This window comes from Melopsittacus undulatus, chromosome 4 (assembly GCF_012275295.1).
Source record: "Melopsittacus undulatus isolate bMelUnd1 chromosome 4, bMelUnd1.mat.Z, whole genome shotgun sequence".
In the NCBI taxonomy this organism is placed as follows: Eukaryota; Metazoa; Chordata; class Aves; order Psittaciformes; family Psittaculidae; genus Melopsittacus; species Melopsittacus undulatus.
The window spans coordinates 43,282,342-43,307,452 of NC_047530.1; the positions used below are offsets into that span (position 1 = coordinate 43,282,342).

The 25,111-nt window shown below is 38.4% G+C and overlaps 1 protein-coding gene across 1 annotated transcript in view; it reads right to left on the reverse strand.

Annotated features, from left to right (window-relative positions):
• Positions 1-9,478: 9,478 nt before the first annotated feature.
• The window catches only part of DPH6 (diphthamine biosynthesis 6), a 205,307-nt gene continuing 189,674 nt past the window's right edge, over positions 9,479-25,111 (reverse strand). Inside the window, exon 15 of the mRNA XM_005149286.3 lies at positions 9,479-9,798. Within this exon, the coding sequence (XP_005149343.2) occupies positions 9,683-9,798 (116 nt within the window). The 3' untranslated portion in view covers positions 9,479-9,682. The remainder of the gene's footprint in view (positions 9,799-25,111) is intronic.

Here is a 25,111-nt window from a genome sequence, read left to right on the forward strand (position 1 = left end):
GTGCCGGCAGGGACGCCGCTGCTTGGGAGCTGCTAAAAAGGCTTTCAGAGGAGTTTTTAACTTGTGATGGGTTTAACCTGTAACTTACTTGCTGAAAATATGGGGCCTTAGGTCGAACAGCAGATCCAGAGTACTGCCTGTGCAGTGGTCTGAAAGCGGGCAGGTGTTCAGGGAAATGGCAGGATGGAGCAAGAGCAAGAACTGAACAAAACTACGATAGGATAGAGCAGGACAGAAGACTACAGTTAGGACTTCAAAGATGATCTAGTCCAACTGCCTGACCGCTTCAGAGCTGACCAAAAGTCAAATCATCTTGAACACCAACAGGCTTGGGGCATCAACCACCTCCTAGAAAACCTGTTCCAGTGTTTGACTACTGAAGAAATCAGGTCCTCTTCCAGCAACTGTGCAAAGGCTCAGGTGATCTTAAGGTCCTTTCCAACCCAAACCGTTCTGTGAATCTGTGATTTTTCGACAGGTTTTACTCTTAAGCATTTATCCTAAGCAGGGTAGCACTCTTTGTGCAGCTCCTTCAAAACTGCATCTCCTGAGTAAAAGAGACATGGAATAATGAGGGGTTTTCTAACACCTTTTGCAGTAGACTGACTTTACAGTTTATTTATAAGGTCTGCTCTGGTAAACTGGCAATCTTGGTTCAAGATTCATATCATAAAACATTATCTTCCCAAGAAACACTTTGTCAAAGGTGCTTACATGACTTGGGAGCATAGATTCTACTCAGTCAAAATGCAAATCACATTCCCAGTCGCCACGGTGCTTTTGAAAAACATACATGGAGTGCTTGGTAAAGGCAACAGATGATAAGTCACTACTGAGTCGCATTGTTGACATGCAAGTGACACCTGAGTAAAAGCATGGAAGGCTTGCTCACCTTACCTCAGATTGATGAAGCTTTACAGTTTATGATTCTGGATATACCTGATGCCAGAGGGGTTAGCTGCAAAGTTTTTTTTCCTGTGTGCCATCTTACTTAATGTTGATGGTCCTCATATTAACTTGCATTTCTTAAGGTCCTTAGTCGTGACTTCAAAAGAAGAGGGCACATGGGGCTTTCTCTTTGTTGAACATACACTGGACACTGTAAGTCAGTATCAGGGAGAGAAGGAAGAAGGGAAAATTAAAAAGGAGAAATAGGAACACAAAGGGGGAAAAGAAGGGGAGAAAAATGAAACATAGTGCTAACAAAGGAAAAGTTGTCCAAGACCAAAGGCATACAGCATCTGATGACAGAAGATAATAAGTAGTTGTTCAATCCTCCTGCCCTACTTGCAGTTTTTAACCCCATAACTTCTGTAGAGAAGCACTTTCTAAATAACATTTTAAAAATATTTAAAAAAAAATTAACTCCACTGTTTTGTAGTTTTGAGGTTACAGAGAAAACTATGAAATGTGAGAGTTGTCCCCAGAATTAAAATGCTATGTACTGCTGGGTAGTGCAGAGATGAATGAATCCAGACACTCTCTGGACAGTTGCCCTGCAGTTGTACAGGAGGCACAGGAGGCTATGCTCCAGGCTTCTGGGCCAATCCATACATGCAGTAGCATCCCCATACCATCCTGAAGTCTGAGGGGCAGATCAGAAAGTAAGTGAAAAACTCACAGTGTTGTATTTTTTAAAGTCTCTAATTTACAGATGACTCGGGACTCCAAACTACCTACCTCATCAGCTAAGGGCATGAAGAGCACTGGGCATGTTCTCCTTTCCAATGATGTAGAACACTTACAGGGTACCTCACTGTTGACCTGTCACTGCCTGCAAGAGAATCTTCACAACAGTATAATGTAACCCATTATTGTTGTCCTCATTTTACAGGAGGGAAGAGGTCATCTATATATATAACTTACAACCACTGCAAAGTTCAGTGTCACCATCAGAATTCAAGAGTTTTTGTCTCTGAGGACTCTGCTGACATCTCTGAACTCTACTTAGACCAGAGAGAGAAGGTTCTTTATTCACTTGAAATAGTGTCTCGAAGTATCATAGGGGAAAAAAAAAGAATCTTTTAAATAGAATTTGGCATTCTAGCCAAACATTTTATGAGATGCAAATTGCAACAAGTTCTGCAGCAGAAAGATTTCCATAGTCCAATGCTTTCTGGTAACTTGAGGGAAAAAAAGCAACCCCAAAACCACCCCACTCTGAATAGAAAGATCTGACCTTTTCAATAGAAAATAAACACTTTGACCTGATTACTTTTTTTTGGGTACAAAAAAATACAGCCACAGTCAAAAAACATTCCCCATTTACAGTCTTTTATTTTCATTCAAATAGGAAATAAATATCAATTTGAAACCTTTATAGTTGTTGTAAAGTGGAATTGAAATCCTTTGGCCAGCTCTTTCTATCTCTTAAAATCACTTTGCGACACATATCAGAAAGTTTGGCCACCCTTGATATATGTACATATTAGAGTGTGCACTCAGTGTTTGAAATACAGTGTATGAAATTGCTCACAGCACATTAAGAATGCTCTGCAACGTGCAATTTTAGGGCTGCACTTTATGCTGTAAGACACATTGTGTGCTGTTAGCAATCTTTTTTCTCTCACTAAGCACGCATTACTTGAGTTTTCTAGTTGAGCATACACCTAAACGAATTTTTACTTTTTTTCTAGAGAGAGCCATAAATTACCATCAAAGACTGGGGTCTCTCTCTCATCAGCTGTTATTTGAAGACTATATGCTTCTGAATCATCTTTACATCAACATCCTTTATAGTAAAGCATGAATTCAGGGATATAAAACCTAGAAGCCCAATTAAAAAGGCATTACATACAAACTGCTCACTGAAGGTAGCTTGTTGGTTTTTATTTAACAAAATTCTGTCCTCTCACAGGGTTTTTTTGTGTCCTTTCTTTGCTTCCTTTGTTTATTTTCCTTTGCAAAGACAACTGCTTTTCATCCATTTCCCCAGTACAAAACAGTAGTAGCTGCCTCCATTACACCCTCCCCTTCGGTTCCTCTATCGGGGGTTGATTCACCTGTTCCTGGAAAGGGGGACAGAACAGTTTTAGGGAGCACCTGTTGACTGAGAAAGTTGCACAGTGAATTGACTCAGTGTGTGTGCATGAGAGAAATAAAATAAAATCCAGAGCTGAAAAAATAAGTCACTGTATGTAGAATAGAATAAAACCCATGATGGAATCCTTAGCTAACTCACATAGCGCTTTTAGGAATCAGAAAAATGACACTGTCAAAACACAACATTCATTTTTAGAAGCCTCCAGGCAAAAATTTATTTTATTTATTTAAAGTTAGCTCCTGTTTTAATAACAAAGAAGTGGCAGCATATTCTACATCAAAGAAAAACTTTTTGTAATGTTTCCATTTCTCATGTGAAGCACCAGAGCTGAAGTAGTTGAGCTGTCTTTCTCTAAATAATTATGTGAGTGGCAGGATCTCTACCTAAGAATGCTTTTTTCTATTGCACTGGGGACTATAGCATAAAAAGAACATTTGGATTGTCTAATCTGAGCAGCAGTATGAGATACTCTGATTTTCAGTATTCAAAATTAGTTTTAAACAAGATCTACAACAATGAAAGGCAAGTCCCGAATCAACATCTTGATACAATGTAGTGCCTTGGTGAAGGAGGAGTACAATGGGAAGCACATCCATGGGCTATGGGTTCCCAGTCAAGACCTATTAGGTACATTCCTTGTGGCAGTGTCCAGGAGAACTGTCCCCTAATAGCAGGATGGCACACAGCTGGTGGCTGCTCCTCTTGTATATTACCCTCAATTCAGGCATCCTCACCTTTAGATGCCAGCCCAAAGCACAGCGTTGGAGTAGTCAAAGCATTTACTGCTTTATACCTTGTTGAAAGGATGACAGATGCATTTAAAGGTTCACTTTTGGATCTCTTTCCTGGAAACTCTATTTAGTCCTCTTTGTTCTTCATACGTTTGTTAATCTTTTATAGTTACAACTAGCAATAGTGAGAAGGCATTCCAGAGTCCATTCCTTCAAAGACATCCTTTAAATAAAGAATAAACCCCTTAGGTCGCTAGACCTGCTGTTTGCCTTTTCAGCCTGGCTTCCCTACCAGCTCCTAATAATACCACTCCTTTGGCACTGATCTGGCCTGTGTCTCCTTTCTATTATTTCATATCATTTAACACCTCCTGCTTTCAACCTTAACAGATCCAGCTCTGAAGCTGTGGAAATTTGGTTCAGTTACAAAAGGCACTACATTTGCATGTATCTGGGTCTTGCTGCAGAACGGTTGGGTCTGTGTGGGAGTAGGACTGAACTTTGTTGCAACAAGATAACTCCTACATCTGAGACATGTATTTCTCCCTTATGGACTGCTGTTCTTCTATAAGCAGCAAAATGAACTACTGTCAAGGCAGCTACCAACAAAACTGTGGGAATCAGAGGGGAAGCAATGCTTGCACAAGCTAACTCCCCTAATGCAATGGCACAACTTCTATCTCAGATAAACAATGTCTTTCTTGTAAAGCGGGGGGTATGGCAACAGTACTGAAGATGTTATGGATATAGTGTCCAGAAGCTCTCAGCAGGAGGAGTTGCAGAAGGAGAATACAGTGTGCTGCCTCACAGAGCCTGGAAGAGGGATTTTCCCCCTCTGTTATGGCAAAATCTGAAGCAGAACAAGTGTTCTCATGAGCAACAGAAAGTAATAATGCTACCTGCCTGGTGATACGGCTTTGAAGTTGAAGTCTGTCTGTGGTAACTGTGCTTCAGCCAAAGCAAATACTCCTATGTAGGGGACTGCAGAGAGTGTGATCTCCTGCCAGCAGCATGGCTGCACAGGCCTGCCTACATTGACACTGTGCATAGGAGGCCTGTGTGGCTGTCCCAGCCACAATTTCACAAGCAAATTTCACACAATGGACTTGTAAAGCACTTTGGGATCGTGAGGGATGAATCACGCTGTAAAATGTATCATTAATGTTACTAGATGTATTATAGGCTTCTTCTGTGATCTGAGACTGCTGCAGGCAGTGTGCTGGGAGAAAAGCTCTCCAGATTGTGCTCATGCAAATTGCTATCTGTGATCACATTCATTCTGGTTCCCACTACAACATTGCTTTCACACTCTTGTGTGCTGCTCACTCAGTCTAAACTTTTTGTTATTGCAGGTTGTATGACTACAACATAGCATCTCTTTGCCAACACCTTTACAAGGGTGAGAAAACATACAAATGTGGAAACAAAGGCACAAGAAAACTAATGGATGTGCTTCAGCTTACCCAGGAAAGGGGTGGCATGATCCTAAGCTATGCCTCTCTCCTCTGGTGTCCCCTAACAGGTTACCAGATCAGGGCAGCTGCCTAGCAGTTCAAGGCATTTAGTTGAGCTTATCTTTTTGGTTTGAAACAATATTTTCTTCAGGAGATCTGCATAAGTTAGAGAAGACCAGGAATTTCAGAAAGCTAGGAAAAGCAAAAGTTAAATCTGACCTATTTTGAGCACATCCAGGTTTTACTGTGGACAGTTAAGTCTTGTCAGCTGGGTTAAATAATGCAAACAGTATTTCAAACTGATTTAGAATTAGCAATATAATAGGAAATGGAGGATGAGCAGACATATCCAAGAAGTGGTTTTCAAACATTGCAAATGAAATGGAGAGTCAAGGAAATGACAAGGAGACTGCTGCCAGTGACATATCCTGCAAGAAGATCCTCAGAACAACCTGACTATTTGGGAATATAGGAAAAAAGCAGACTGCACTCAAAAAAATGAGAAAAGCAGGAAACCACGGGCAAACCCTAGCCATGAATTAATCCAACAGAAGTCAAAGCCAAGAAATTGTGAGCAGTGAGTCATCAGTAAAAGGGCACTTGCATGTAACATACGGGTTCAGTTCACAGGTACCCAGTCTGTTTTTTTAAATTAAAATTTAAAATATGTCAAAAATATTCAGTGTTCAGATGAAAGTTGAAAAAAAAGAAGCTTTCAAGATCTCAAGTCTGTATTTTGAATGTTTGGCTAATACATCAACACAGGCTGGCTTGCCAGAGATATTAAAATACAACTAAAGACATCATAAATTAGTAAATTGTCAAGTATTCTTAATATGTATTCCCAATGCCAGGCATTTATAATAGTAAAACCAGGTTACTTAAATAATAAGTGCCAGTTAGTATGCGGAGGGTTCAGGATAGCTTATCACACAGAATAAACTAGGATTGCTTCAGCAAACCCCTTCTGAAAGAAGTGACAAAGATTTAACTTGGGCACATGAAAAGTTTCTGTATTTTAGGATTTCAGTGTTCATTTAGAGAACTACTATACCATGCGGTATAAAACTTATTAAATCAATGCATTCATTTATTTGAAATAAAAGTTTTATTCAATCACTGTATTTTGATAGACTAAACTACTGCACATAGACAGGAGATAATGGATTGAACAGAATGCCCTTGAAGGAGAAGAGCTGCTTCAGATCACCTCTTTAATACTCAGGAGATATCCTGCTTCCAATGCCCATTAGACTTCTGAAGGCTAAGAGGAAAGATGCACCCACGATACCTGGTGTAACAAATCAGCTCCTGAATCACCTAACTATAAAACTCACAGGGAAAAAAATAATCTCTCCTTAAAATATCTCAATGTCATTTTTAAATCTATTTAGGAATATCAGCTCTGGTGCCTTTATAGCAGCTTAGCCATGTGCACTGTAAAGGCTCACTGCTACTATAGCCATCACTGGGTTTTGAAATGAGTAAAACATGAAGTTATTAAATCAGTTTTGGTCTTGTAGTCCCATTTGGTCAGTTCACTTTAACATGCTTTCAAGCAATTAAAGAAATTGATATACAGAGATTTTTAAAGGAGGCAGGAGACAAATTTTCATTGACACAGAGAACTATAACGAGACATAGATTTATTTTAGAAAAAAAAAGTGTAAGCCATATTCTAACAATTGTTACAGCAGAGAAAGGAAAAATTAAAATTTTGGGTTACATTTTTAAAGACATTTTCCCACCTATTACATAGCCCTTCTGTGTTCTGAGTGCTGAAACCTAGATCAGCCAACTTTTTGTGATATAATATGCATATGAAACATTTTCCTGCAGGCTTAGTAAAAATCAGAGAAACAGAAGAATTGTGTTTATATATAAAGTCCTCAAAACCAGTGTCTTAGCACAGTGCGAATTTATAGTCTCAAGATTAAAACCTGCTGGGTTAAGCACTCAGCAAAGCTAGTCATGAAAAAAACCCCACCCAACAAACCCTGCATCTGTAAATTTTGAGTATTAGATGTCTATTTTTTTACTAAAACACATGTGTGTGTGTCTGTGTGTGTGCTCGTCTCCCCACCTCCTGTCTTCAGCTAGCACTTCTGTTACAAAGAAAGTGAAAAAGAGCTCTGCAAAACAACTTATTCACAGTAGGGCCCGGTAATTATGATGAAAGTACAGCAGCATAAGACTGATAAAATGGTATTTCTTTTTGTTATAAAGTCTTAGGTCTCTCTGTGGAGCAGCACTTTACACACCTACCGTGCATATCAATGTTGAACAAATTGTCTTGTTCTTACTTAAACCACTGCAGATTCAGCTTATAGTTTTAGTTACATGCAATGCTTAGAAGCTGTATGAAGCCTCTCAAGGAGTAAAAGTCAGAAACTATTATTTTCTAGCTGTTCATAAAGTAAACCCATTGAAGTACTTGTCTCAGAAAATGAAAAGGTTTGCTTTCTGTTGAGAAAAAAAAATCACACTTTTTGTCAGACCAATGCATTCGTTACCATTTGTCAATGCACCTCTACTAGGGAAAAGGATAGTGTGACTCATGAATCTTGCACGAAAACTGGTTTCTTCAGGAGCAAATATCCTGCCACCTTAAAATATTCAGTACAGTATAAAAGACAGGATCTACGTTTCAGTATCTTTTTAAAACTCACTGTGAAAAAAATGACTGCTACAGGAGACACAGTTAAATTTATGCCATCTATTTGGCTTCCATATGTACCTATGAAAAATTAAGCTTCATCCTCATCTCTCTGAAAGTATGGTTGCCTTCTCTTCTCCTCTTCAGTCCAGCTTTTGTCTCTGGTCTGTGGGAACTCCACACAGAGAAATAAAACACTGGTATTTCCAGAGAGAAGTAAAAAATAAAAAAAAAAAATTAAAAAATTATCTTTTAAAAAGAGTAGAATTCAAATAAAACAGGCACATCCAGGTATTAGCAAGTTATTTTCTGATCCTGGGAAAGAACAGGATCAAATATGTTTATTTGAGTCTAACCTAAAATGATACTGAATGATAATGAACCAATGTATTATTAACAGATTCTTCCTTTTTTTCTTAAGAGATTTAATTTAATACATCCATGTATTTACACATGGAAAGCTCATTGCCTTCTCCCTTCCAAAATATTTGAATAACTGTGAAAAAAAGTAATTCTTACTAAAGAGGATGGCAGCTCTGCTATGCTACTTGATGTAATAGTAAGTAATAATAACATTTAACAGACTGTTTTCAAGTAACAATTATCATAGTATGCTGGACATGCAAAACATCTAAATAGAGGAAGATCCTCTTATCTTTAGCCACTAATTTTGCATCAGCTGCTGCTAAGTGGGTATCTGATAGCAGGTGAGAAAATGAAGCTTGCGTGGTAAGTCCACCTCTTAGTCTCCCCAATGTAAATGTACTGCCAGGCAGTTGACTTCTATGGAGACATCTCGGGTATATGCTGGTGTAAGAGAAGGAAGACAATGGGAGTGCTGGTCATGTAGCTCCAGTGCTCATACACTGGAAGAGAAGCAATGAGAATATATAATGTAGATCATTGGCAAGAGAAAGGTTTGATATTTCTCGAAGGTTTAATTTTATAGCCTTTGTCTGAAAATAAGATTCCTCTACAGTGCCTTACTGCCTCAAGCAAAGTCCAAAAGGCTTTCTCTCCTATACTGATCTTTTATCATGTTATGAGTAAAATATCAGCTGCAATGAAATAGATGGGAGCTTTGCCTGCGTGTCTGAGCCTGTTTTAATGAAAGCAGTGGTAAAATTCCTGTTGATTTTCTGGAGAAGACAAGCCCTGTGGAATACTGGTAGCTCTTTAATAAGAGCTGTCTACCAGATGTAAAGCACAAGGCTACCCACTTTTGCTCAGAAGGTAGGATGGCAAATCCTGTAGTATGAGCAGCATCTCCATTACGCTGGTAAAATGTGCATCCTGAATAAGCCTCTGAGTATTTCTTCCCTGGTGCAAAAAAAAGGGTTAAAATCTGGCCACAGATAAGCTCTTCATGAACTGGTCTGAGTCAATAAACTCAACATAGAACTGAAAGGAATCAGGTCTTTAAAACACTATTGGAGCTAATGTTCTGGTTTCACCTGTATCCAAAAGATATGAAGTTATACCAGTCCTAAATATATCAGATAAAAGAACTGATGTAATCAGAGCAACTGACATCTCCCAAGAGCCACCTGCTATTACCAGAACATATCTAAAAATAAGAGAGAAAAAAGTGTAATATTTTGAAAAGAAACCTTTATTGTTCACACAAAGCTGACTGTGTCGCATGTCGTAAGGCATCATTAACAAGCTAACTATGACTTTGCTTAAATAAAAAAATATTGCTTAATGAAAGTATCCAACACATGTATGATCAATTATTTTCTTTGTTCTCTCCCGGATGGAATGTGTGTTTTGATAAAAACTCATCTCTTTCAAACTACTAGCTTAGCCAGCATGTTATATGGATTACTTCCTTGCCAGGTAAATCCACCACAGGTACCAAAATCAGAGCTGGGGCCTTCTTGCCCAAATATTTTTCAAGGCATTCTTGCAGTCCTAAAACAAACAGAAACAAAACAATTAATGAAACATCTGTCTTTGTCTCATTTTCTATTGTGGTCCTCTCTTTCAAAAATGATTTCTAAATACATTTTTGAAAATTATTACGGAGTAGCAATCAACAAAAGGAACTGAAACGCAACACTAAATTTTCACTTAATATAGAAGGAAAAATCATCTTCTCCCACCTTCTCTCATCAACTAATTTGAGATTAACTTTACACATTGCCTAAGGCCATAATTCAGCAAAACAGTTAAAAGCATGTTTCTCAACCTTGAGTTGAGTGGTCTGTTGATTACAGATAGAGAAAGCGGAACCGAAGTGCAGGTAGTAAAAATAACAAAACGCCAGCTGAAATTCAGTTCTTTGTAATTTTTGGTATCTGAATGACCAGCACATACCTGTTTGCAAACAAAATTCTAGTCTCAAGTCCCATGACAGTGCATCAATCTGCTAGAAGTGTGCCATTTTTAAAAACATTCTAAACATTATTTCCCTTTGAAATCAGGGGAAGTATGCCACATGGAAACTATAATGGAGCAAGTCCCATTAGATAGAAGCATATATAACTGCATATCTAGAATTACAGAGATTCATACTATTAAAAATACATCATCTGGCTATAAAGAGCTCTGAAGGCACTGGTATGACGCAGCAAAAATTTGTGAGTTTGAAGTTCATTATGGGAACAGAATTAATAATGGATGTCATGGTCTAACCCCAGCTAGCAACTAGGTACCACACAGCTGCTCACTCATGCCCCCCTCAGCCCTGGTGGGATGGAGAACACAATTGGAAAAGTAGAAACTCATAGGTTGAGATAAGAACAGTTTAATAATTGAAATAAGTTCTACTACTACTATAATAAAGAGAGAATAATAATAATAATAAAACCCCTAAACAAACAAATAAACCCAAGTGATGCACAATGCAATTGCTCACCACCTGTTGACCTCTACCCATCCCAACCAGAGCAGCGATCAGTCCCTTCTGGGTGACTCCTTCCCAGTTTATATACCAGACATGACCTGTTGTGGTATGGAATACTTCTTTGGCTAGTTTGGGTCAGCTATCCTGTCTCTGCTTCCTCCTGGCTTCTTGTGCCACTCCTCACTGGCACAGCATGAGACTGAAAAGTCCTCAATCAGGGTAAGTGCTACTGAACAACTAAAACATTGGTGTGTTACCAGCATTGTTCTCAGACTGAAGCCAAAACACAGCACTGCACCAGCTACTGGAAAGAAAACTAACAGCTGAAAACAGGACAATGGAGATCTAATTAGGAGAATAAGAAAACTAAAGAATGGAAAATTGAAACTCAGCATCAAGACATTTCTGGTCATGTTTCAGTCCCAATGAACATGTTAGAAATCCAGCCACAGAATCCTTAAAGAAGACTACTGAAATCCCTCCTACAAAAGGTAGTTTCCTAATGGTAAGGTATGGCCTGCATGGATTTTGGTTTCAGCAAAGTTATTTCTGTCTGCAGCTTCTGTGATTGTGGCAATTCTTTGTAACACTGAGCAATCTTGGCTAGAGAGGATGTAAAGAGGGCAGAACTTGATTGCTGTCAGATGGGCTTTTTTTTGGCGTCTCTGCCTGTGAAACTGTGAATAGGCAGTTCAGTCAAAGTGTTACCTCATACAGTATGAAACAGGAATTTTGCAATTGTATTTACTGAAGCCAAAAATCTCTCTTGTTACCTGGAAGCAGTAGCATAAATTAATGCAATAATGGCAATGCTACCTATGAAATACTGCAAAGATAGTTCCAGTCTTCTGAAATTCTGCTGACTTACTTTTGTATTAACATCATTGACATTAGAGGTGAAAACAAACAAGGGTGATCAACAGTCACCTCAAAGGTCAAAGGACTTCTTCATGTTGTCTGTAAACTGGAACTCAGTCTGTGTATCACAGATATTCAGTAATGACCCTGATAATCTAGCATCAGCTAACGCTTTTGTTCTAACCTTTGATTTTAGAAAACTTCACAGCTTTGCTGGCTCGGAAGGCATTAAGTAGAAGTGGGCAAAGACAAGCCACCTCAAAACTCACCAATTCCACCCTATTAAAATGACACTTCCTTTTTTTTTCTCAATTAAAATTGTGAAAATATAATTTTAGTCTTTAACATTTTTTACAGGCTTAGAAGCTGTGAAACAGTGCTAAAAGCAACCATAACAAAAGCAGGGAGAATTTTTTTTTAGGCGGCCAAATTAGCCATAAATATTTACATTTGAACGTGCCCTAATGGACTTGGTTGTCAGGCAGAAAGTGCCACCTTTCCAAGAGACCACCACCTTTTCTATTGCAAGTGCAAACTGCTGCAGCAATGCCTACGCATAGAATTGAAATGTGGATGGAAATCTGGGACATATGCTTCTAAATGTTTTATCATACTTATAAATGAAATAGTTTGATATAAAGACATCCTAACTTAGACGTGCATCTTTATATATTTAAAAACTGTGGATAAAGTCTGCTCATGTAAATTTTGTCTGAAAGAGGAGACTGGGTCTTCTAAAACAGTAAAATTGTACTCTAAAGTGCATCAGAAGACAATGCACAATTAGTAAATCTGTGACAGCTTATATCATCATAATTGACAATCAAAAATTTGACAGCTATATATTTTACCTGCTATTGTAAGTTACTCTAAATTCTCCAATACTATTTGTATGTTTTTAATGATGTGACACTAATAAAGACTCAATCTGTATTTTTTCACTCATGCAAGTTATGTTTGTAGATAAGGAAGAACCTCAGTCATGATTTTTTTCTGAAATATTACTCTGTGTTTGAATTCAAAGATTTCAATAGATTATTTCCTTTATATCACTTATGGAAATGTTTGCTCAGTTCCATGCCATACTTATGAAAAAGTTGATCTTAAAAGTGAAAACAAGTAAAGGACAAAGGGTTACAGTGAGTGTGTCTACTGGAATTTTAACAGGAACTATATGTGATTAATTGATATTGGTCTTAAAGTTACTTAATCTGCCCTGAATGTTTCTTAAAGTACAAGCAAAACCAGCTGATTGGCAAGCTGCAAACAAGTGTTGTGTCCTGTGCATGTTTTCATCTCCTGTGACAGTCAGCACTTATTACTACATGAAATTTGCTGAAAGCAGGCAAGCTTCATCCTGTATGATGGATACCAGCTACTCCCAACTGAACAGCAGAAGCTCAGGACACAGAGAGAGTTCCTTTCTGGACTGCTATACATTTTTTTCTGGGTACAGCTGAGGGATATAGACATAGCTAAAACTTAAAATGAACAAAAATAACTCAAAGTCTTTCCCAGTCTCACCAAAACTTCTGGCATTGGAACCTATTTCTGCCATTCCTTTGTAAGGACAGGATATTGGGATCGATAGTTTGATGATCTCTCATGCTGACTTAGCAGCCCTTACGTATAACATGGCACAATCTAATGCCATATGCTATTGTTTTTTAAAGGTGCTTTTCACACTAAGTAGATTGAACAATGTTCTGGGAGCCCCTAAAGGGTCATTCCAAACGATTAGGAAGACAATTTTTATATCTGTGCTGTCATAAGCTTCAGCAGGATTTAGGTGAGGCCACAGAAGCCAGTTGTTTCCAAAAATCAGGTCTCCATTATTGCTGCCATACTCTACTGGATATTTGCAGGGGAGGAGTAATCTAATAGCTCATGTTGAGAAGGAAAATGGTAAGAAAAAGGAAGATCACAGTTAGTCCAGTACATAAAAAATCAGTTTCATATTTCTACTACTATCTTTCCTTCACTTTTAACCAAAAGATATTGTTACATTACTTAGAGGAGGTTTTAAAATCCCTGAGCTAATAAAGCTCCATTGCTTCAGCTGCAGAGATTTGACATGTAGCATGTACTTTGAAAAGATGCGTCACAGGGGATCAAGTTCCTAACAGTTGACTAAGAGTTCCAGTCCCAAAAGATGTGCCCCTGGTGTGCAGAACACTTAACCCTTCGACCAGTACCAACATGACTATTCACAAATTATTGATGTCCCTAAATCCCTGGCAGATTGCAGACAGTTCTTGTCTCCCCTGAAGCCCAAGCATATGGTCACTAATGAGATGGATTAAAAATACATATACACATTCAGGGCTTTGCCACGTGAATGTAAAGCCACAGAAACGGTAGAAGGTGATTGAACTGGACTGAACATTGTTAAATACATGATTAGCCTCTTGTTATGGATCATTTCCATTGATCTATATACAGTTTCACAGCATAGTTTAATTAAAGCTGTCTGGAACAAGCCTCTGCCTTAAATGATCAGGCAGTGTAATGAAAAGGTGAAACACAAGAAACGGGAGACACCCCTCCCTTTCTTAAACATCCAGCTTGGTGTTTCTGGTTTACAAGCACAGCAAGAAAGAAAAATGTGCTTTTAAAAAATTATCTCTTTTTACAGTTCAGGGTTTTCCCCACACTTTCACTTCAGATAATATAAAATGATGTAGTGCAATATAAGATTTTAAAACAAATCCTGTACAAGTGGCTTGCTTCATTTTAATTTATACTTTTCTGTCCAACATAAAATCAATCCCAGTAAACAAAAATATACTGTTGGAATATAGAAGTGAGTCACTTTGCATAATATGATTTTGTGCTGATTTTTCATTGCAGCTGTGAAGATTTTAATTGACAATAATGTGGCTATTTTTCATAGTCCAATCTTGACTTTTAATATGGTACATTAGGGTTTTCTTTACTGTTCTTGATGACATTATTGCACATTGGTCACTTCCCTGTTAAAGGACCAGGTTTTCAAAAGTGCTCTGCCCACAGCAAAAATAAAGGCAACACCTTGTCTTTTTCTAGTTGTTTCCATTTTGAAAATGTATCAATTAGATTTCCAAAATACTAAGAGTCTACCAGGTCCAGGGAAAACTGGCCAGAGATATGTTCCCCAAAGCTTTTAGAAATTTCTTCCAAAATTATAAAATTTTAATTCACTCTTGGTTTTTGTTTGTTTGGGTTTTTTTGGGTTTGTTTGTTTGTTTTTTGTTTGTTTTTTTTTTAGGTGGGAAACATTCATGCACAAAAAGAGGGAAATCAACAATAACTAAACTTAGGAGGATGGAAATGAAACCTTCATTGGAAGCCAACCTGATTATTTATCCTGGTTATTACACTGATTTCCTTCTTTCAAGTGAGTTTCAGTCTGTCTTTGCCTACTTATTTATAATATCAGGATAGTGATGATTTGCATACTTTTAAAGCTGATCAGGGTGTAACTGACTTCTATTAAGGACGGGTAACAAGGGGAGTTCTGTGCTACCTTTTGTCAGACAAGATTAGGCACAACTCTAGAAATTATCTACTGCTTTAAACCTGTGATTACCTAAGCCAATATTTGATACTACAACAGTAAAAGACTTTATGTTCTTTCCTACATAACTTTCAAAATCCAATCTGTGGTATAAAGATTTCTGAAGTTGTATCTAGAATTCTCTCCCTTCTTTCAATGTCAGCAATTGATGAATGAACTCTCCTGTGGAATGGTGAATACATAACAGCATTTGTTTTGAAAGTAAGAAGCAACTAGCATAATTTAGACTTCAACTCCACTCTTCTTCAGATCTGCATGTCTGCATTTGCAAACAACTGTTTCATAAAAATGCTCCTTCAAGCATTCATAAAGTTTCATTTCAGTCTGCCTTGCATTTATGGACCCATGTAAACTGAAGGGCTTCTTGGTTCTTCCATCAAACTAGTTTTAGTTGTAACAGTGCAAATGTCTTTTTCAAGAAATCACACAACAGATGAAAAGACAACCTGGACCGGAAGCACTAAAGCCAATGTTAGCCATCCTCTTTCAGCTTGTCCCTAATACCAAAGAACAATTTCAGTTGATTGCAACTTTTCCTGTGAAGGATACATTGGTATTCAGACTGATGGGACTGCCATTTTGGCCATAAAATACTGTGAGTTGTAGAATCATAGAATAGTTTGGGTTGGAAGGGACCTTCAAAGGTCACCTAGTGTAATCACCCTGCAAGTAGGACAGACCTCTTTAGCTAGATCAGGTTGCTCAGAGCCTCATCCAACCTGACCTTGAATGTTTCCAGGGATGGGGCATCTGCCACCTCTCAGGGTAACCTGTTCCAGTATTTAATCATAAAATACTTCTTCCTTTGTATCTAGACTGAGTCTCCCCTCATTTAGTTTAAAGCCATTACCCCTTGTCCTATCACTACAGGCCCTACTAAAATGTCTGTTCCCAGCTTTCTGATAAGCTCCCTTAAAGTATTGAAAGGCTGCTATAAGGTCTCACTGAAGCCTTCTCTTCTCCGAACTGAACCTCAACTCTCTCAGCCTTTCCTCATAGGAGAGATGTTCTGTTCCTCTAATAATTTTTGTGGCCCTCCTCTGGACCATCTCTAACAGGTTCATGTCTTTCTTATACTGAGACAAAATTGTGGACTGCCAATCCTGTTTGTGCAGGGGACTTCTTGTCCCTTTGGAATCTATCCCAAACCGGAAAAAAAATAGTTTTGCTAATGTTTTTACACAGTCTATGATGAAAAAATAATTAAAGTTGCTGTAGGCTTGGATGTGTACCCACAAGAACTGGAGCAGAGGAAAAAGAACTGCTTCCTTGCATGCCTTCCTGATAACTCTTACTCTCATAATCAGTGAGGAGAGGTGTGTGTGTAGCTATAGACCTAACTATGCATGGAGAGATACAAGAAAGATGAGTGATTTATTTTACTCCAAAATAGCTGGTCAGTGAGGATGTCTGAGCTCTGCAGCACCAGCAGCAAGACAAGAGGGACAGCTGGCATCAAATGACCAGCTCTGACAGAATCCAAAAGTTGCATCAACCGCTTCCAGCCTCGCCAACCTCCCTGCTATTCCTCTGCTTCAACAGGGAGTTGTGGGAAGGAAAGAGGGCTCACTCATGATCAGGAAGGGCATTAACATTTACAGGAACCTCAGTTTTCTAGAGCTGAGTAACTATGGAAGTTTTTTTAGACTGCAGCTAATGCATTTTTTAGCATCTGAAAGAAAATAAGTAGACAAACCAGTTATTTTTAGTTCTGGTTTGATTGTGGGCCTGTCAGCACTGGCAATGCATCTCTTTTATCAAGCTGCCACGATACCTTGTGCTGTTTTCAGAGCAAGGTTGATTAAAGACCAGTTTCAGAAAAGTTACTCACTGTGGGCGTTAATTAGAGCTTTCTGGACTCTGTGGGGTTTAGCTTATGATCCATTTCACTTACTAAACCTTCTAATTCAAGTTACATGAAAATGGGAATGAACCAACCCCTTTCTATTCTTCCAAAGGCTTCTGTTTAACTCAGACATGAAAGAACCTCTCTCCTTTTCTCCCCTAACACAGAATTCTAATTTCTGTCCTTTCCTAAACAAAACTAAAAATAAAACTTCACATCTATATAGACTTTTCAAGCTAATGAACTGAGAAACATCCTTGGAGCTTCAGAATGGGGTAGGTAAACTTTAGGAAGCCCTCGATTCTAAATAATGTTTTCAGTGGTGCTCAAGTATACTGTACATCTTATGAAAAACAGGTAAACATCTACTTCTCTTCCGTTGCATTTTTCTGGGAGTGGAGTATTGTCATTCTGTAAGAGAAGGCCCCTGGTATTTCCCTCATCCCCTCTTAACAGCAGACAAGAAAAGCCTTTTGCCTTTCTGCAAGCAAAAGGCCAGCTACTAGCTCAGAAATCTTAAAAAGGTGGTTGATGAAAAATGACTTGCAGATTGAAGCAGAATTTATAACAAGATATAGTTAAAATTAGGAACTTGTAATAAAATTAATTAAATGGAAATACCATAGAGGTACTATGCAAATACAAGCAGACAAAAAGCAAAACAAAACCTGACTCGGCCACAGTATTGGATATATGAATCTAGGCTAGACAAAACATGAAACCAGGTACTAAGAAAACCAAACCTGTGAAGAAGATGATCTAAAATTGTCCAGACAGCCTGCACAGGAGAACTGAAGCTGAATGAGGTAAGATATTCAAGCAGAGCACATGGATATTACCACCTCAAAAAATTCTCTTCCAAGTACACATTCTCTCCTGAACTCCCTCCCAAATTTTGAAACCTAAACTTCAGCTTAGTTTGAAGGCTGGTACAGACCCTTCCTAAAGCTGTACAATGTGACAGACACACCAGGAATGATAAGGAGGTATGCAAATCAGGTAATCATAATTGTCAAATGGGGTTTTACACTGGTATTTGTAACAATTACAATGTTGATCCCTAAAACAATTGTACACCACCTAATTCCCTGGATATACAGAAATTACCTTCCACAGTAAACACAGCCAGTGAAATTCAGTATGTTATCATGCACATCAGTGGCCAGTTGCAGAAAAAAATGCGACTTCTTTAAAGATAAACAAATGTTACTGAGCTCCTGTGCACATTAGTTATGGCTGTTTCTCAGCAGAAAGAACTAAGATTTAGTTTCTATAATAATTCTTTTAAGCTGCCAGCTATAGCTTAGAAAATAGCAGAGCATGAAAACTCATCACTTTGTGTTTTCCAGTGTTCTGTTTTTAGCCATGTCCTATATACAGATTGAGAATCGGCCTATACAAGGTTATAAATGTGCACTTTTGTTTAAAATGTCACTAACCTTCTGCACTAAATAGAGAAACACTTAAGCATGTCCTTCCAGTGCTCACAGTGAGGTCTAAATATTCTCTAGATTTCAAAGAGAACAGAGAACTAAACTTTCCAACTACCATCAGGGAAGAACCTGTGCTTTTTTTAAAGCCATGACAGAGTGCAAAGGTCACAAGCCTGTTTTCCCTGTGTGCTATCTTTCAACCCTGTAATGACCCAATCACTTTATGGAGTGGATGGTTATTGAACTTGTATGCCAGCTGTGCTCAGGATCTCTGGGGAGGATGGGCTGTAGTGACACCAAGCACGGATGAGTTGTGAATGGAGACAGATTATTACAAACATACGAAATGGTAAGGACCCATTTTTCAAGAGGCATCTAACAATGCACTTCACAGAATGTGCATGCACTTGGTTGCTCACATAACCACCTGAATGTAGCTGTGCAGACAGATAAAACTGCAGGACTCACTTGAGGCTCACACACAGGTTTTTTGTTGCGTTTTGATGCAAAATCAGAAATGTGGACTTTCTTCATTTATTGTTTTTTCACATTAACTGAAAACTTGGGTGTGAAAATGATCAACTGTAGCAGCACCTGTGCAGTAATTATGGAACCTGCTTTTTCACCTTCAGGTCACATTACAGCTACTGACTCTTGGCCTGTAGTCCAAGAGCACGCGGTGGCACAGATTTGCAAGCTGTAGGACAGTTGGTAGCTGTGCCCTCCAGGTAGGGTTGGGGACACTGGTGGGGCAGTGTGTGTGGGAAGCTTGGCTGTGCCTGCTGGTAATTCAAGAACTTTTATCTCCAGGGCCTGTCAATCTGGCACCTTTCACAAGTGTTAAATTCACTTAAGTATATTTTTTTAAGAAGCTGTCATGAGACATACTGAAGCAAATATGTCCTTCAGTGGTTACGCATGGACTCAGTTGTAACAATGTTCGTTAACTGCTTCAACAACCCCAGATGATATGTTTGGTACAGCTTCCACATTTGTTCCATTTATTCAGGTCTGCTAAATAGTCTCCAAAGCCAATGGGCTTAAGAAACATTATACTGGACACAGTGCATCCAAAAGGCCTGACTGTGAAGAGATGTTTAGATAACTAATGGACACCACATACATCTGCTGGTGGAAGAATTTAGTCTACAAATAATAGAAAAGGTTTCTGAAAGACTTTGTGGTAAGAGTCTTTACACTGGGTATGGAGAAAACCATATGAACCTTGCTTTATGTCAAGTTAAGCTGTGACCATTTAGAAGAACACTGAGAGAATAATTGTTTCCAGTTCCTAGGCCAGACTCTCAACTCCTGTATTGTAGCTATGCTAATTTACACCTGACAAGGAGCTTGCATAGTAGATTATGCATTTATATATAGCACATGTGCAAACTACGGTGGTTATTTCTAGGTGTTTACCATTGTAAAGAGCTCTGAAACTTTGAATCAATCTGCTTCACTAATGTAAACAACTTATCTTAACAAAACCAGATAAAAGTGCACTGAACATGTTAAATACATTATTAGGTCGATGAAGATCATTCATATTGATCCAAGTCTGGCTTCACAGCACAGTTTAATCAAAGCTGCCTGGGAGAAGTAACAAAGAGTGGTCATGGCATTCACTATGTTTCATCCTGAGGTTGCCGATTTAATCCTAGAATGAGTCTACAAATGACCAAAATATCATTACTGCTGCATCTGACAACTTACGCAAAAGGAACTGGACAGGCTAAAAAGAAGGGTAGACCAATATTTAGAGGTGTAACAAAACACAGCTTCTGTTTTAATGGGGAAATCATGCTACCAGAGGTTGCTGATGATCCACTCAGAAGTATGTGGGCTCTTGATAGCCACACAACTACCTTCCCTTGATCTAGCAGATTTAGATTAAGGGGATTTTTATCCTGTATGGCAGCAACCCAAAATATCAGTGCGTTCTTATTCTCTACAGTCAAGGAAGAAAAGACGTGAAAATCTTTTGTTCCTCTTCATGGCCTCCAAGAATGACAAATAAATCCCACTGCTAGTGATTCCTATGTAATGTGAGCTCACAGTTTGTTACTGATTTGGAGTGGGAGACTGGGAAAGTCATTCAACTGTGTCAACTGACAGCAAAATGAAAGAAAAAGGGTCTGAAACTTGGTGACACAGTGGTATGAGCTGTAAGTCCTTTTCGCCCTAACTTGAAGTTATTAGTAGCATCATTTATAAAAGCCATCAGGAAGACCAGTGTCACTTTGTCAGGCACTGAATAAACACTAAATAACAGACAAGGTCTACCACAGAGTTTACCATCCACACAACAGAGAGAGCAGAAAAAGGAATGTAGGACAGGTAGGAAACTGAGTCACAGAAAACTCTGCCAAAATTACACAATTTGTTAAGGTAATTTATGGAAAAGCCAACAACTGACCCCAAATTCTGACCCATTGTACTCTTTTTTGTCTTGAGAGCACAGCACAGTTAGCACTGTCATGAACAACAATACAGTGTCCAATAACTGAATCTGGACTGCTTTTGGATCTCTGGAAACTAAAATCAGAGTCCCAGAAGAGCGCTGCTACCCACATTCCACCTGCGCTGTTATCAGACAGCTTGCCTGCTCAGAGGCTTCTGCTATGCTCCCACCACCAACAGCTGGGGTGGTATATATGTTATTTGAAAGTTACCTGTGGGCATTATGCCAAAATAATGTACCATATCTGTCAAATGGCTATACACCTGACTGTCTTATGACTGCTTAATAAACATTACGATATATTTTATACATTACAGTATATTACAAAAGGCTGCAATAAAGTTAAATGATTATAAAAATACCTATATTAAAAAAAAGAAGGTATCATCACTAAAATTCATGGTCTTAAACACCTGTTTTTTAAAAAAAGCTTTTGGACAAAGTCTTTTGGAATTACATAAACTGCACTGCCTTCTGCAGCTCTTGCACATTTTGTGATTTATAGCCACATGGGTGACAGGTAGAGTGCATAGAATAGACCAGCAGTGAATGGAAAAGCATCCCAGATCTGTTGCTTACAGGTTCTAGATTCCCCCAGGTGGGCCAGGAGCCACAGGGGAGCAGTCAGTCAGCAGCAGTGATGGCTTTCTGGTTGAACAGTAGCTCTTTTGACAGGAATTTCTACTTCTGGAGCCTGAAGCCACATCTCCACCAAAAACTATGTAAGCACAATGAGATACTATACTAATGGAACTGAAAATGCTTAGAAGGAAAACGGATGTGATGTTTTAACCAACTTTTAAGAAACATGAAGTGTGAATGATGGAAGGGTGACCTTTATCTTTCCCACAAACAGAAGGCCAACCTATAAGGCACAGCAAAACATGCTTTTGATTTATCCTTGTGCCTCCTTCTGTGATATGTGGTATAAGATCTGGTTTTAACAATGTTGCAGTACTGCTAGAGGGAAATAAATTGTTCAAGAAGAGATGTCAGTTTTAAAGTAATGCAAAGATCCCTACAGAGCCCTGTCTCTGGTCAAGGTTGATACTTTATGCCATGGGCCTTAAGTTGTCAGGGAATATCATACCCACTGCATTGCAGAACGTTGTAGTAAGAAGGACAGGCTACAGAGAGCCATCATCTGTTCACAGAGAGCTACTCCTCTCCTGGAACATCACCCCTGGAGTGCTCTTGCCAGTACTTTCTGCACTACAATACTGGAATGAGTAGGCCTTTTTTTTTTTTTTTTTCTTTTTAAAGACATCTCTTTCAAGGCAGTTTCTTCAATTACACCACTGCTATGAAGACTCATCAGAATGAGGCCATGTCATAGAATCATAGGGTTAGGGTTGGAAAGGACCTTAAGATCACCTAGTTCCAACCCCCGTGCCATGGGCAGGGACACCTCACACTAAACCATATCACCCAAGGCTTCATCCAACCTGGTCTTGAACACTGCCGGGGATGGAGCATTCACATCTTCCTTGGGCAAACCATTCCAGTGCCTTACCACCCAACAGTAAAGAACTTCCTCCTTATATGCAATCTAAACTTCCCCTGTTTAAGTTTTAACCTGTTACCCCTTTGTCTTATCACTACAGGCCCTGGTGAAGAGCCCCTCCCCAGCATCCTTATAAGCCCCCTTCAGATACTGTCACAGAATGACAGAACCCCAAGGGTTGGAAGGGACCTCAAAAGATCATCTAGTCCAACCCCCTGCAAGAGCAGGGTAACCTAGAGGACATCACACAGGAACGTGTCCAGGTGGGCCTTGAATATAACCTGTTACCCCTTGTCCTATCACTACAGCCCCTGGTGAAGAACCCCTCCCCAGCATCCCTATAAGCCCCCTTCAGATGCTGTTATCCACCTCTCTTTTGCAGAAAGCACATGTTGGTAGAAGGAAAGGTAACAAAATATGCTCATCCTAGCTGATTTTTTTCCAGTTGACTTTGCATAACCAAAGAAAACTCATCTACCATATGCCACAAGAACAATTAAGATAAGCCCTAAAAAAGTTAAGACAAAAAGGTGAAACATAAAGATGCTAAAGGATTAATATTATTATTAATCATCACAATCTATTCAGTTTCATTCTTGACTTACCAAGAAGAAAAAGGCAGAAGAAAGGAAAAACAACTGAATCTACTTATGCAGAGCCAGAATTTCATGCCAAATATATTTGTGTCCTCCTGCAAATGTCTCTGTAATTTTAGCAACTAATCTAGGTAAATCTAGCACTTTTAAATACTATTAACATCCATACTGACAGATTCAAACTTACTGGCACATCTCTTTTTAGTAAAGCATAGCACAAAAGAAGAAAATAATAATGTACATGCTTAAAATAGTTGGTTATTTATTCCTCCAGAATTCTGGCTTTCTCTCAGGGGAAATCTGGAAGTTTCAAATTAATTGATCCTTCACTTTACCATTATTCTTCTCTCCTTTGACCTTTTGGATATTTTTTGTTTGCTGTCACATTTTTGCTGATTTGTTTTTAAATTGTAAATCTGATTTTAGCTTCATTTTTCTTAAACCACTTGCCACAATCCTTTAGAAAAACCTACTTGCAGTTTCATTCTTAAGGCCAACCAAAGATTTACAATATGCTAAACTGGGCAAAAATTCTGTAGTAATCAGCACAATATATTTTATACTCTATCATAATATTTTTTTCTGGCTCCATGTCTATGTAACTTTTTCTGCTTTTTACAGTAGTTTACAACTTGAATAATTTAATACAACAGTTGTTATATTTTTTATTGCAAGCTTATAAAACTTGTACGGTAAGTCTCTTCCATGCAGTATATTAAACAAAGAAATGACAGAGAAGAAGGGGAAGGGATGATTACTAAAACTGTAATTCAGTCTCCAAGTTCTGAACATGTCATAAAGTGCTCCTGGCTCACTTGCATACAGCACATCTTGTAAGTGTTCCTCAAATGAACCACCTCTTCATAGTTAGTTCTCCTTACCTGTTACTTTAATGTTGATATAGGAAAAACAATGATGATTTCACATTTCAGGCAATGCATTGATGAAGTGGTGGCTGGGGGGAAAGAACCCAGCCTAAAGAATCAAGGGCAGGAATGCCATTATCAGCTCTGACACTGAGTTGCTGAAAGTAATTTGGCAACTTCCCTCGGTTTCAACAACATATATAAAAATATGCTTTGGTTAATTTTGCAAGTGCTCCTAATGCTCTAAAGACACCTCTCCATATGTCTCAGGCAGGAACTTGTGTCTGATTTTGTTCTTCTGAGCAACTGCAATTCTTGATGCTTTGGAAAATCAATCTCTGAATTTTATATTTTATTTTTTTAGAATAGAAAAAATACTTTTTTATCTTTGTGAAATGCTTTAAGATTAAATGATGAACAATTGTTACTGCCTTAGTATATCTGAGAACTTACGTAAAATATTCTGCTTCAATGCATCCCTCAATAAGACTCTTTTAAACTATGTTTTACATAACAGACCCACTTTATATACTTTTACAGACACAGTTCTGTCCACACCTACAAAGCAGGTCACTGTATATCCATAAGAACATACAAATCTCCTACTTCTAAAATTGCTTTGCTGATAACATACATAAAAATAATGGACATTGATCTAAATTTATGTCAGAAATACATCTTACTCACTTGAAATGTTATATTAATTTATCTTTGTGGAGTAATTATTCAAATTTTTGAAACTTTGGATAAAAACTTCAACTAGCTGTGGTACAGATTCTTCATCACCTACTGTAGTAAACCGTTTTTGCACAAAATGCATCATAAGAAACCTTCTCCTCTATGCTGAGACTTTTAGTAGAAGAGCAAGTATTATATATACCTTACAGAGATAAAGCATTTCAGTTTCTAAAAATGCAGAGGATGTTTTTGATGACTTGACACCTCCCCCCCCCCCATTAATTCCTGTAAATAGTTGAGCTGTATCGTCTTAATACTGCTAATACAAAAACTCTTGCTTGGATGATTAAGATTTCTTAGCACAAATCAGCTTGTGACCCTAACAGATAAAATGCAGCCAGCTGAGACATAAACTTACAAAGTTTTCCAGCTATCCAAAAATATCAAAGGAGTGTAGATACATGAAGATTACTTTCTGAATTGTGCTGCTATGATTTCAGCCCTTGCCTACACAGGTCACTCACTTTGTTGGATGAAGGACCTGCATACTCTCTGAGATTTCTTTTTTATCTGGCACTTAA